The following is a 13,713-nucleotide window of genomic DNA, read 5'->3' as shown; positions in this document are numbered from 1 at the left end:
GCCTAAAATCAGCCACAATCATTCCAGTGCCAAAGAAGTCTCCCACCACTAGCCTAAATGATTATCGTCCTGTGGCCCTCACTCCAGTTATCATGAAGTGCTTTGAGAGATTGGTTCTTCAGCATATCAAGGACTACCTCCCCCCAGACTTCGATCCTTATCAGTTTGCATATCGCGCAAACAGATCCACAGAGGATGCTATTGCCGTAGCTCTCCACTCCGTGTTGAGACATCTAGAGCAGCAACAGAGCTACGTTCGGATGCTTTTTGTGGATTACAGTTCGGCTTTTAATACAATCATTCCGGACATTCTCATCACCAAATTGGTCACTCTTGGCCTCCCCTCCTCACATGTGCTTGGATAAAGGACTTTCTCACTAACCGGTCTCAGACAGTGAGACTCGGACCCCACCTCTCCTCCACTTGCACGTTGAGCACCGGTTCTCCGCAGGGCTGTGTGCTGAGCCCCCTCCTGTACTGTCTCTACACCTACGACTGTAGTCCGGTCCACAATAATAATCTTATCGTCAAGTTTGCTGACGACACCACAGTGGTCGGACTCATCTCAAAGGGAGATGAGGTAGCCTACAGAGTGGAGGTCCTGAACTTGGTAGCCTGGTGTTCAGAGAACAATCTGGCTCTAAACACTAAGAAAACCAAGGAGATGATTGTAGACTTCAGGAAGCACAACACTGAGCTAGCCCCCCTTTTCATCAATGGTGAGTGTGTGGAGAGGGTCCACACCTTCCGGTTTGGACAGACAACATCACAGCGGTTATTAGGAAGGCTCAAAAGTGGCTACACTTCCTGAGTGTTCTCAGGAAGTACAATCTGGACCCCAATCTGCTGCTGACCTTCTACCGCTCGTCCGTCGAGAGCCTGCTGACATACTGTATCACGGTGTGGTACGGCAGCTGCACCACGGCAGACAGGGAGAGGCTTCAGAGAGTAATAAGAGCAGCACAGAAGATCATTGGCTGCCCTCTCCCCTCCCTGATGGATATTTACACCTCCCATTGCCTCAGCAGAGGAAAAACCATCATTAAGGACAGCTCTCACCCTGGCTCTGATCTGTTCAATCTGTTGCCCTCAGAAAGACGTTACAGGTGCATCAGAACAAGGACTAATAGATTTAAGAATAGTTTTTACCCAAAAGCTATAACCATTCTAAACACATACATGTACTGATTTCACAGTATAGGTATATAGTGTCTCAGAACTGTGCATTTTATAGTATAGTACCCCCCCCCCCCCCACTATTTACTTATTTCGTGTTATTATATTTATTTATTTTATTTTATTTTATTTGATCTTGTTTATTTTATGTACATGTTGGCACGGAACAAAAAGGAGTGGCTCTAAATTTCATTGTACATGTGTATAGTGACAATAAAAGGCATTCATTCATTCAATTCATCATTCACCAGAGCTTCACAGGTTGCCACTGGAGTCCTCTTCCACTCCTCCATGACGACATCACGGAGCTGGTGGATGTTAGAGACCTTGTGCTCCTCCACCTTCCGTTTGAGGATGCCCCACAGATGCTCAATAGGGTTTAGATCTGGAGACATGCTTGGCCAGTCCATCACCTTCACCCTCAGCTTCTATAGCAAGGCAGTGGTAGTCTTGGAGAGGTGTGTTTGGGGTCGTTATCATGCTGGAATACTGCATACTGATCATGCTCTGCTTCAGTATGTCACAGTACATGTTGACATTCATGGTTCCCTCAATGAACTGTAGCTCCCCAGTGCCGGCAGCACTCATGCAGCCCCAGACCATGACACTCCCACCACCATGCTTGACTGTAGGCAAGACACACTTGTCTTTGTACTCCTCACCTGGTTGCCACCACACACGCTTGACACCATCTGAACCAAATAAGTTTATCTTGGTCTCATCAGACCACAGGACATGGTTCCAGTAATCCATGTCTTTAGTCTGCTTGTCTTCAGCAAACTGTTTGCGGGCTTTCTTGTGCATCATCTTTAGAAGAGGCTTCCCTTCTGGGGCAACAGCCATGCAGACCAATTTGATGCAGTGTGCGGGGTATGGTCTGAGCACTGACAGGCTGACCCCACACCCCTTCAACCTCTGCAGCAATGCTGGCAGCACTCATACGTCTATTTCCCAAACACAACCTCTGGATATGACGCTGAGCACGTGCACTCAACTTCTTTGGTCGACCATGGCGAGGCCTGTTCTGAGTAGAACCTGTCCTGTTAAACCGCTATATGGTCTTGGCCACCGTGCTGCAGCTCAGTGTCAGGGTCTTGGCAATCTTCTTATAGCCTAGGCCATCTTTATGTAGAGCAACAATTCTTTTTTTCAGATCCTCAGAGAGTTCTTTGCCATGAGGTGCCATGTTGAACTTCCAGTGACCAGTATGAGGGAGTGTGAGAACGATGACACCAAATTTAACACACCTGCTCCCCATTCACACCTGAGACCTTGTAACACTAACAAGTCACATGACACCGGGGAGGGAAAATGGCTAATTGGCAATTTGGACATTTTCACTTAGGGGTGTACTCACTTTTGTTGCCAGCGGTTTAGACATTAATGTCTGTGTGTTGAGTTATTTTGAGGGGACAGCAAATTTACACTGTTACACAAGCTGTACACTCACTACTTTACATTGTAGCAAAGTGTCATTTCTTCAGTGTTGTCACATGAAAAGATATAATCACATATGTACAAAAATGTGAGGGGTGTACTCACTTTTGTGAGATACTGTGTATATATATTTGATGACCCACACACAGACGGCCATGTTTCCAAATGATCCCTGATCATGTGACACACAATCAAAAGAAAACAAACCGTACTGCATGTTAAGATCTTGTGGTTCTTGTGATGCACATAGCCACATAACCAAATGACTCCCATTTATAACGAACACAAACATTGAGATGATTCAGGTGTAGATCATGTTGGTTTATTGTATAGAACACAAAAGGAAATCCATATCGCAGATGGCACAACCCTTCTGTAAAACAATCAGAGAAGAAAGAGTACAGAATTTTCTTTTTTAAAAGAAAAAGTCAAGGATCACATGGCTAGTTTAAACCTACAGTTCATTCGTCTTAAAATTAGTGGTTTGGTTTCTTGAAAAAAAAAACCCCAACAGTTTGTAAAACAAAACAGAGCTCTGGAAACTGAAATTTACAAAAATGGTAAAACTGGGATCATCTCAACCCTACGTTCACACTAGCAACTCGCTCGTGTCAATTGTGGGTGTGGCCTGCTCAGCACGTTTTGTTGTTACGATGAAAAATACTCGTAGCTATATATCTTCTAAAGCTAGCTAGTTAAAAACAAACTAAATAATGCATTATTCAGTGTGAAAAATTGGTTGTTTGATTTACGTGCTCAAACTTGTCCTATCTTTGTTGGAAGATTAGCAAAGCAAACTACACAGCTATGTACACTCCCCAGAGGCGCCAGCGGACCATCTCTGCTCCTCCCTTCCAAGCTTTATTTTACTTTGTGATATCTCTATACACATTTAATGACAGATCGTATATGACAAGATTAGCTAAAACTACGATTTTAACTTGTTCTTCCATTTTCGTGCATCAAACAGCAAACGCAAAACTAATGTAAGAACTATTGTTGTGAGTGGGGAACTGAAGAAATGTCGGACCACGCGCTCGTAGGATTGGCTCGAGGAATCGTTCGAGCAGATCGAGAAAATCTTCAATTAAACGTCACTTCGTGGCTGAAAATGGAAAAGACAGCTCGGACGCCGTTTCGTCACTTGTTTTTGTGAACGTAGGGTAACAGGTGGAGAGAAAGTTTTAAATGTGATGCTCGCTCTACCATTTTAGCAACAATCATTGTGCTGCGATACTTTTGGGAAACTTGCCATTAAAAGAATACATATACAAACCATAGATTTTACATTTAGAAAAAAAAACTATGTAGTTGGTTTAAAGTAACATAAAACAGACCTGTGTTATAACAAAAAAATATTAATCTGAATATTTTTTAATAAATATGAGTGTTCTCAATCATGAATTAAGTTGACCAACTCGGTTTGGTATTTGAGTTTGTTCGCACTTAAGAGGATTTTTTTTTTTTGCTGCAGAGCACTTAAAAATTAAAAACATTTTTCAAAGGAAATTTTTTTAAAAATAAAAACCAAAAAAGATTAAACAGCAGCAGGTGGTTCAGTAATTCAGAACAAGCTAAAAAGCTAACATTGCTCATTTCACAAGTTTTTTTTTATACCTCAGGCAGTAAGTCCCGCCCCCTTTATCGTCAACCGTTCTGCTTAGCCCTCGAGCCCGTCTCTGATTAGTCAAAACGCGTATAGGGCGGGGTCGAAGTTCCACAGAGTAGCTGCTAGGGCTAATTCCCGCTCTTTCCAGTGAATCAGATTATTTGACTCAGCTTGCTAAAGAGTCGATTCTAAAACGACTCATTGAGCTTTATTCAAGTGAAGATATTTTTGATACTGGTGATCGTTCTTTTGCTAAATATAGCTGAAATTGTTTCAAATTAACAAAATAACTACGCTGAACTGCATTTTATAAAATCTATTTAAATAATAGTAAAATCAGACAGGAGAAACAAAAATAAATTGACACAAAAGGTAAGCATTGCTGCTTTAATGTTATTGTGGCACTGTCTGATCACAAAGATTTATTTTAATGAATGGAACATCCAAATTACCTGTATGTTTAAAAAAAAAAAAAATTAAATAAATAAAAAATAAAGTTTACGAGTAAATTGACTCCTGACATTAACCTAAAAGAGCTGAATCAAAGAGCTGACTTTTTAATTTTTGCAAAGGACATCACTAAAAGATGCAAACTAACAAATTAAGCATAAAACAAACATATGTATTTTAAAATTGCGATTATTATATAGCACTAGTGCAAACATCGGTCACCAGGGTCACACAAGAGTGTGTGTTCGTCCCTTTAGATAGAGGAATGTTATTAAGGTTTATTACTGGATTTTAAGGAGTCCTCTTGCATCTTTGTGGGTACATTCACAGTTACGTTGTGTACGTGATTGTGTATCGTTCACCTAAATCTCTTAACTTCGCGTTTAAGGCTGCATGTCGTAGTGATCACTGCTAAAATTATTTAAAAAAAAAAAAAAAAAAAAAAAAAGTTACGTAAATATTCAATGTCTTCGTCTCCTGAAAACCTCACATCCCACTGGACAGTCTGAAATACACAGCAGACCAAAACGGTCACGATAATATCGTAAACCACAGCAAGTCGTTGTGATATGAAGCACGCGCTTAAACGAGACGATGTAAAGTGAGGACATTAAAATAGAAATATTTGCTTCAATCACAGGCACCAGGAACACGAGCTTAAAAATCAGAGTCAGACAGATGATATACGTTTTAGCGTCTTCGCTACACCGAGCTGCCGGGAGGGTGTTTTTTTGTTTTTTGGTTTTTTTTTTGAGAAGAGAAACTCCTTTTAGAGGAGACAAAGCGAGAAATGTGATACAAGTTCCCTTTATAACAACCAACACAGAATCTGCGCTCGGTCGCGAGCTCCGTGCTAATTCTCCAGTGCTGGACACGGCGTAGATTGTTGAAAGGCGGCAGCAGTCGGACGGGAAGCCATTTTCCTCCCCAGCTGTTTGGTTGATTGGCGTTCCCAGCTGACGACGAGGCCGCGAGCTCAGGTCTGGGTGTGAACGGAGCGATCCGACCTGCGAGAAAGGAAATAAGTAAATAAATTTTAAAACTGGGGCCCTTTGAGAGTTTTTTTTCCCCCCCAGTGTCTTTTAAACAACAACGTGTTTATAATAAAGAGTTCATACTATAACATTTTGTTTGTGAAGTACAGAACCCATAATTATACAAAGAACCTTCTGAAAAACACATCAAGAATCTTTTGTAAGCGAGTGTAGATACAGAAACCATTTTTCCTCCCTGTCCCATTACGTCGACGTTGGCCGAGATGTAGAAAACTACAAGTACCACAACAGATCTCAAGATCTACCATAGGAGACTGATCTGAGCCAGCAGGAGAGGATTATTATTATTTTTTAAATAAATAAAAATTGAACTGCTGCATACTGTTTTAAAGCCCACCCACTTTTTTTTTACCCAATCAGATTTAACCATTTGACAAGGTTACAAATCACTACGTAGGCTGATGTGTTCAGTCTGAAAGTTCCATAATCTTGTTAGAAAAAGACACTTTTGTCTTGGCATACTCTAAAATATCGATTACATCCTTGACACAAAGAGGACAGTAAGGAAAAAAAAACAATGGCGTCTCTGAACTGGGGAAAAAAAGGGGGGGGGGGTGATTTTCTTTACCTGCTCAGCATGTAGAGCATCTGACCAGGATCATCAGCAAACGCCCTGCGAAAGACGGAACGAAACACGTTACTGGGAACCAGGGCTGGGCGATGACAAAAAAAACCCCAAAAACCCTCATACCATGATATTTCAAGATATTTATATAATACATGTTGTGTATCACAATATACAGGTTTCCTAAGAAACAGCCAGCAATATAGAAGTTTAAATACATGTTAAACATAACCATTTTAATTCCATGATACCTTTTATTGTTAAAAACAAGATTTATAGCTTCCTATCTGTGTGCCAGACTAATCTGGCGTGATGTCACACTTCAGTTCCTTATTTAAATAAGGGGTGGAGCTAGACTCGAACATAAAACGTAAGAAGCCGGGGGAAACTAAGCGACTTTCGAAAAATTACCACGTACAAGAAACGTGAACGCTTTTGAGGGGTGGGGGGAAACAAGCGTGTCTGGAGGTCAAATACGCACGTGAAATAAGTAACTAATAACTACCGTAGAACTCAAAAGACCGCCACTAATATTTCATTGGCGCATATTTTCCACGAATGGTTCTTGGATACAGGATGTTCTTGGACTAGACCGTGTCAGTGAATTAAAAAACGATCCGTAGCACATGTTTAAACACACCCACCCGTCACCCCAGTGATAGAAAGCTCTGTCCTGATAGAAGAGACAGAGGAACAGCCACACGCTGATGGTCTCCACCCAGAAAACTACAAACAGCAGCCAGACTGATGACAGAAGCAGCTCACACACCATCCTGATGATCTGCAGGGAGAGACAGAGTCAATAATATATGCTTTTACAAACACACACACACACACAGCTGATGTATTAGATAACAAAGACTTATTGAATGGGGATCCTGTTAAGGTGGTCCAAGGTGAACACACATGAAGAAACTTTCACATGACTGTAACTTTCATATAAAATCATTTACAAAACCTAGCCAAAACACCACTTCTCTCTGATAAAGCGCGTTGACGAATTATAAACCCACATTTTCTAGAATTTTCATTCCCCCCCCCCTAGTTTACAAAAGCAAAAAATAAAATAAAAAAATGCGATCTGATTTCTCTGCGCGTCCTTAAATAACTCACCTCTTATATCTTGTATCTGGAAAACAAAAACCTCAATTGTTATGAAAGACTAAAAGTGTTAAACGTGGTATAAGTATTAAAAACACACCGAGGGAAGATTTCTGGAGCAATACTCGACATGCAGTAACGTACATTAATAAACGAACAATGCTAATCCAGGCGTATTAGCCTTACACTCGGCTAACTAGCTTGTTTATCTAACGAAGTAGCTTTCCGAACGCAATAAACAATTACGGAGACGATGCTAATAATAATAATTAAAAAAATACATGTGTAGAGAAAACCGGTTCGAGATCATCCGAAGAATTTATACGGATTAATCAAACATTCGAGTGTTTTAACAGGATGAGCTCTGCAGCTTGGCAGTGTTAGCTTCCTCAGACGAAAACAAAACAATGCGAGTTCTTCTTCTTTTGTACTTTCCCCGGAAGTAGGATTGAACGTCTTTCAAATCATTTTATAACTTTCATTTATCCTTCACAAACGCAAAAAATAATAAATAAATAGAATATTCAATTTTAGTGTATTGCGCATTTTATTTCCCTTTTCTAAAAGTAAAAACCAGTTTGTTGAAATATAAAAAAAATACCGAAACTCGAATTTGCTTTGGGCTTTACGCAAAACGCGTCGACCAATCAGCCGTCCTCTTCCTCACATCCAACCAATCGGATTACGACAGAGAGCGACGTCGAAGCAGAATTTTAAAAAGGTGCCTGATACGATACAACACCGAATCCTCCAACCGACAAATGGCGCTGTGTAATCAATTCCTTCCTTGTTTTGCTGTAACTAGTCCGCTGGCCAAACATCAAAAAAAGTGTTTTCAAGTGCTTTAAACATGTCCGTTTTTGTTTCTGTAATAGTATACGACGTAAAAACACACAAGCTTAGTCAATATCCATCGGATTTAAATGTGTTTCCAGAGAAATATGTATAACACAACGTGTTGCTGCTAGTTAGCTACGGAGCTGACGCGTTTAGCGTCATCGGGTGTGTCCTAAATGACTCCATACTCCCTACTCTGTCTGTAGTGCAACAATGCCTCAGGCAGCATATGTAGTGCACTAAATATGTATATCAGAGGCATACTGGACACAAGCCGCTATTCTTCATGCTTGGTTGCTTCGTTTCTTTTAACATACAGCAGAGTTTCCCGGCGATTTCTAACCGCGAATGGTACGTACATTAAAATATAACTTTAACATGGTTTATTCGGCTGATATTTTAAAGTGTCAGGTTAATGGATAATTTAGAGTATAGTAGGTTGTTAAGAAATAACCAGCAAGCTATCGGGTTTAGCTAGCTAGCTTGTGTGAAGGATTTGTTTTAAAATGTTCTTTACATATCCCGATTTGTATAGCTATATATAAAAAAGAAGGAATAAATAAAAACTCTAGTGCTTTTTAAAAAAAAAAGTAATAAGCATGAGTGAGCAAACCTTACACAGGAAGCAAAAGTTCTCTTTAGGCGTCAAGTAACCAGGTCTAATTTCTACTTCCTGTTTTCTTATGTTTTTGTTTGTTTGTTGTTGTTTTTTAGAAAGAAAACATCGACAGTTGAAGGGAAAAAAAGACACTCCCACGTCAACACTATCCAGAGAACTTAAGTTTGAGACACTTGAAACGTATTTCAAGATGTCTTCGACCTTTAAGAGCTTTTTCTTCTTTTTGTCAGAAGGTTAGCGTTGGTCACCATAGCAACGGATGTCCTTTAACTACCTCTGACCTGTCAGTTTGACCCGATACGGAGACGCCCGTCTAAAATCGGACGCACGATGTCGACCGGAGACGCAGGGGATCGTGGGAAAGAAAGGGAACGGGGCGCCCGTCCCAAAGTGCGTCAGAGCCGGTCTGAGGAACGGCAGGATGGAGGGAGGCGGAAAGGAGGCAGGGGTAAAAGGAAAGGCCGCTTGGCTCACGAAGCGGCGTCGGACCGGCCGGTCAGCGACGGATTCGAATACGGCGATCTCTTAAACGGGCTGGAACCCGGAAACACAGGTTCTTCATTTCGTGAACGCCGGTGGCGCCAAGTCCTCAGCTCACCCGCGTCCTCGTTGAGCGAGAAAGTCCCGGCCAGGATATCTCAGAGCACTCTGAACGATGAACAGCCTGTGCCCGAGACCAGCAGCAAGTCTTCTGGCGGCAGTCGTACCCTCAGGCAGAAGATTCAGGATGCCGTAGGCCAGTGTTTTCCCATCAAGACCCACAGTGGACCTTCTGCTTCAGGATCGGGCATCTCGGCGTCTCCTGTCGCAGCTTCTTCCCGGAGGAAGATCCATCTGAGTGAACTCATGCTGGACAGTTGCCCGTTCCCACCTGACTCCGAGCTAGCACAGAAATGGTACCTGATCAAGCAGCATACGGCTCCTGTTTCCCAACCGCCCGTACTCGACGCTTTCTCTGCATGCTCTGCTTCCTCGGCTTCTGTCGTCGAGGACGAGGATGATCGCTTGCGAGAGAGGCGGAGAATAAGCATCGAGCAAGGCGTCGACCCACCGCCCAATGCTCAGATCCACACGTTCGAGGTGACCGCGCAGATCAACCCGCTGTACAAGCTCGGGCCCAAGTTGGCGCACGGGATGAACGAGTTGGCCGGGGACGACCGGGCCACTCTACAACAACAACAACAACAACAACAACAACAACAACAACAGCAGCAGCAGCAGCATGTGCTGCAGAGGCAGCAACAGCACCACCAACTGCTTCTCCAGAGCTGCTTGGACACTCTAGACGAGGTCGTCGCGTCTTCCTCGGGATCCGCCCCATCCTTTCCTACCGAATCCCATCCGGATTCGGATTCCTCCTCATCTTCGCCGTGTTCACTGACAAGAGCGTCCCTGGTGACGACGGAGCACTTCAAACCTCAAGATGGCCACCATCGTGCCCACACGCAGATCGATTACATCCACTGCTTGGTGCCGGACCTGCTCCAGATCACCAACCTGCCGTGTTACTGGGGGGTCATGGATCGCTACGAGGCCGAGACGCTCCTGGAAGGCAAACCCGAGGGAACCTTCCTTCTTCGCGACTCGGCCCAGGAGGACTACTTATTCTCGGTCAGCTTCCGGCGCTATGGCCGCTCTCTGCACGCCCGTATCGAGCAGTGGAACCACAACTTCAGCTTCGACGTACACGACCCCAGTGTGTTCCACGCACCCACGGTCACGGGTTTGCTCGAGCATTACAAGGACCCCAACTCGTGCATGTTCTTCGAGCCACTGCTCTCAAGTCCCATCCATCGCACGCGGCCGTTCAGCCTCCAGCACATCTGTCGCGCCGTCATCAGCAGCTGCACCACCTATGACGGCATTAGTGCCCTGCCCATCCCCAACGCCCTCAAGGAGCACCTGAAGGAATATCATTACAAGCAGAGGGTTCGTGTACGGAGACTCGACACCGGCTGGGAGTGAAAACCTCGGTGTGTTTTTTGCTAACTTTTACCATGGCCAGTAAAAAAAAAACATTGTCAACAAATCCAGGCATGCTAGCATAATGCAGGCATGCTAGCCTTTTGAATTTATTCAGTACAGAAGCACGTTAAGGCTAGCTTTAATGAATCACTGATTCACAGAACCCGAGCGATGCTAATACGACGGACGCCGCACCACTTGATTGCTAATTCCTACCACAGGCAGTATAGACTAGTGCTTTGTGGCTAGAATCAAAACCCAAGTGTTCTCATGCTAATCTAGGGAAGACTGCGATAAACTTCAGAAGTACCACTAACGTTAGTGAATTAGCGACTCCAAGCATGCTAATGCTTATACACTAACGACTGCACGACTTGATTGCCGTCTGATACCGTGGCAAGTAGAAACTATAGTGTTTGAGCTAGCATGAACGAACCACTGCATGTCAGTCTAGCGTATTAAAATACTAAGCTAAGTTTTAATGATCACATCACGTAGCCACAAACAGCTACAAGAGACTTATGTTTGGCTTTAAAGTGCCCCTGAAATGAAATGTTGGTGTTTCAGAGCTCTTCACGTGTGCCTCATGTATATCAGTGAAATGTTAGGTTCATGGGGGGTGGGGCATGGGTATATACCATGTTAATCCTGGCTAGCATGTTGCAGCTTGCTATAAAATAATCCAGTTCGCATCTTCTTTACAAAGATTACATGGAAGTATTGTTAATGTAAATAGATAGCTAGCTAACCCGTAATGAAATCTATCTGGCTGGTTTTGTAGCTCTCAACTTTGGATCATTTGGTGAAATAATTCAAGCAACTCGACACACTTCCAGGTTCAAAGGTCAAAATCAAGAGGAAAAAAAAAAGAAGCTTATTTCATGGACACTTTTAAGCCAAAAATGTGAACCATGCTAACGCTAGCAAAGAAAAACAAAACTAACGAGTGTGGGAATATTCTAGAAATTGTAGTCTTGTCTAGAAATGCCACTTGTGTCCCGGGACCGTGTAAACTCTTGGTATAATTCCAAAATTTAAAAAAAGTTGATTCATGGTTCTCAGCTCCTATCGAGCACTCTTAAAGGGTCAATAAGTAATATTTTAAAAACAACCTGCAATCCAAACCTTTTATTGCCTTCGTAGTTCACAAAATGCTTCTTATGAGCTTTGATCCGCCTCTAAACGGCTTCTGATTGACGACTATCTCGTTGTAGAACAGTGGGCGGGACGTAAGAATATAATAACCAATCACTGGTCGCGTTTCACCTCCCAGTTCCTCACACCCAGGTTAAACCCAAAGTCCCGCCTACTAGAACACGGCATTTCACTCGGAAACACATCAGAAGTTTGCGTTTGAATCTCCGTTTCACGTCGTGGTTAATATTTCGAGTGTGATCCGCTTACATCATGAAGTGACTTCCCTGCAGAACATTCCAGACCTGCTGACTAACCTTCAAGCCGATTTGATATTCTGTCCTGCTGTAACGAACCGTTCGATTCGTTACATCTCTTGAGGACGAACGTAGGACGTTTTAAAAATATTCAACTTTGGATGAGTGAAAAGGGCGATCCTTTACACCACAAGTTCATGAATGTAGCAGTTTTGTATCACTTCTAGATGAAATCAGAAGGAACTGTACTTCACCTCGAGGGTTGGTGATGCCTTTACTTGTCCGGAACTCCATATTTGAAGGTTATTTTATTGCACTATTCCCCTAAACATGTTTCAGCATGGATAAATAACCAGCAGAGATATCAGCATTAATTAGACATGTTGATAATGATCATACTGCGCTCGTTAGTATCATAAGTATTGTGATATTCAGTGGGAAGAAAAAGGATGTGAACCTTTTGGAATTTCATGGTTTTCTGAATAAATTTGTCATAAAATGTGATCCGATCTTCATCTAAGTCAAGGGTGTTGACAAATATTATGTGTCTAAAATAATAACACAAAATAAATTCTGATCCTTCATGTCTTTATTGAGAACAACCAAAAAAACCTCACAGTGCTTGTGGAAAAAGTATGTGAACCCTTGAGTTAATGACCTGAAAAAAGCTAATTGAAGTCAGGTTTTAGCACACCTGGAGTCTCGTTAAGAAAATGAGTTTGGAGGTGTGGACTACAGCTACTTTGACTGATAAAAACCCCTCAAAGGTTTGGAGTTTGTGCTGCACGAGAAGCACATGCTTACGTGAGGCGTGCCTCGCCAAAAAGAGCTTTCAGAAGCTCTACGATCAAGAATTGTTGATTTACATAAAGCTGGCAATGGTTACAAAGTGACTTCAAAGACTTTAGAAATTCACCAGTCTACAGTTTGGCAAACATTCTACAAATGGAGACACTTTGGGACTGTTGCTACTCTACCAAGAATTGGGCGCCCAGTCAAAATGACACCAAGAGCACAACGAAGACTCATCAGTGAGGTAAAGAAACAACCCCGAATGACAGCCAAAGATTTGAAGGCATCATTGGAACTGGCTAACATCTCTGTTCATGAGTCTACGATACGTAAAACATTGAACAAGCAGGGTATCTACGGCAGGACACCACGAAGGAAGCCACTGCTTACTAAAAAGAACGTTGCTGCATGCCTGAAGTTTGCAAAAGAGCACATTGACACTCCACAGCGGTACTGGCAAAATGTTTTGTGGACTGATGAAACTAATATTGAACTATTTGGAAAAACCACACAGCACTACATCTGGCATAGAAAGGGCATGGCATATCATCATGAAAACATCATCCTGGCCGTAAAGTATGGTGGAGGAAACATCATGATTTGGGCCTGCTTTGCTGCATCAGGGCCTGGCCAGCTTGCAATCATTGAGCTGAAGATGAATTCCCAAGCATGTCAGACAATTCTTTAGGATAATGTGAGAATGTCTGTCTGTACGT

At 42.6% G+C, this 13,713-nt stretch overlaps 1 protein-coding gene and 1 long non-coding RNA gene across 3 annotated transcripts; one reads left to right on the top strand and one right to left on the bottom strand.

The window, feature by feature from the left end:
* Window positions 1–4,594: 4,594 nt before the first annotated feature.
* Window positions 4,595–7,983, bottom strand: LOC128621000 (uncharacterized). Its single transcript, XR_008388205.1, has 4 exons — window positions 7,406–7,983; window positions 6,937–7,073; window positions 6,296–6,340; window positions 4,595–5,679 (listed from the first exon to the last, which is right to left on the bottom strand). It is a non-coding gene; the product is annotated as an uncharacterized LOC128621000 (long non-coding RNA).
* Window positions 7,984–8,102: 119 nt separating this feature from the next.
* On the top strand, window positions 8,103–11,382 carry socs9 (suppressor of cytokine signaling 9). Of its 2 annotated transcripts, none has more exons than XM_053646432.1 (2): window positions 8,103–8,581; window positions 8,949–11,382. In XM_053646432.1, the coding sequence occupies exon 2, from the start codon at window positions 9,180–9,182 to the stop codon at window positions 10,812–10,814; it is 1,635 nt and encodes a 544-aa protein (XP_053502407.1). In that variant the 5' UTR covers window positions 8,103–8,581; window positions 8,949–9,179; the 3' UTR covers window positions 10,815–11,382. The 2 variants fall into 2 exon arrangements, with proteins under 2 accessions (XP_053502407.1, XP_053502406.1); XM_053646431.1 differs by having other exon boundaries at window positions 8,945–11,382.
* The last annotated feature ends 2,331 nt before the right edge of the window (window positions 11,383–13,713 follow it).

Source organism: Ictalurus furcatus, chromosome 17 (genome assembly GCF_023375685.1).
Source record: "Ictalurus furcatus strain D&B chromosome 17, Billie_1.0, whole genome shotgun sequence".
NCBI lineage: Eukaryota > Metazoa > Chordata > Actinopteri > Siluriformes > Ictaluridae > Ictalurus > Ictalurus furcatus.
Note: the sequence above shows the minus strand (reverse complement) of the source record. Positions and strands in the feature narration are given on the sequence as shown.

Bases quoted from the DNA above. Each gene is read 5' to 3' on its own strand.
- socs9 (XM_053646432.1), top strand. From the start codon at position 9,180: ATGTCGACCGGAGACGCAGGGGATCGTGGGAAAGAAAGGGAACGGGGC.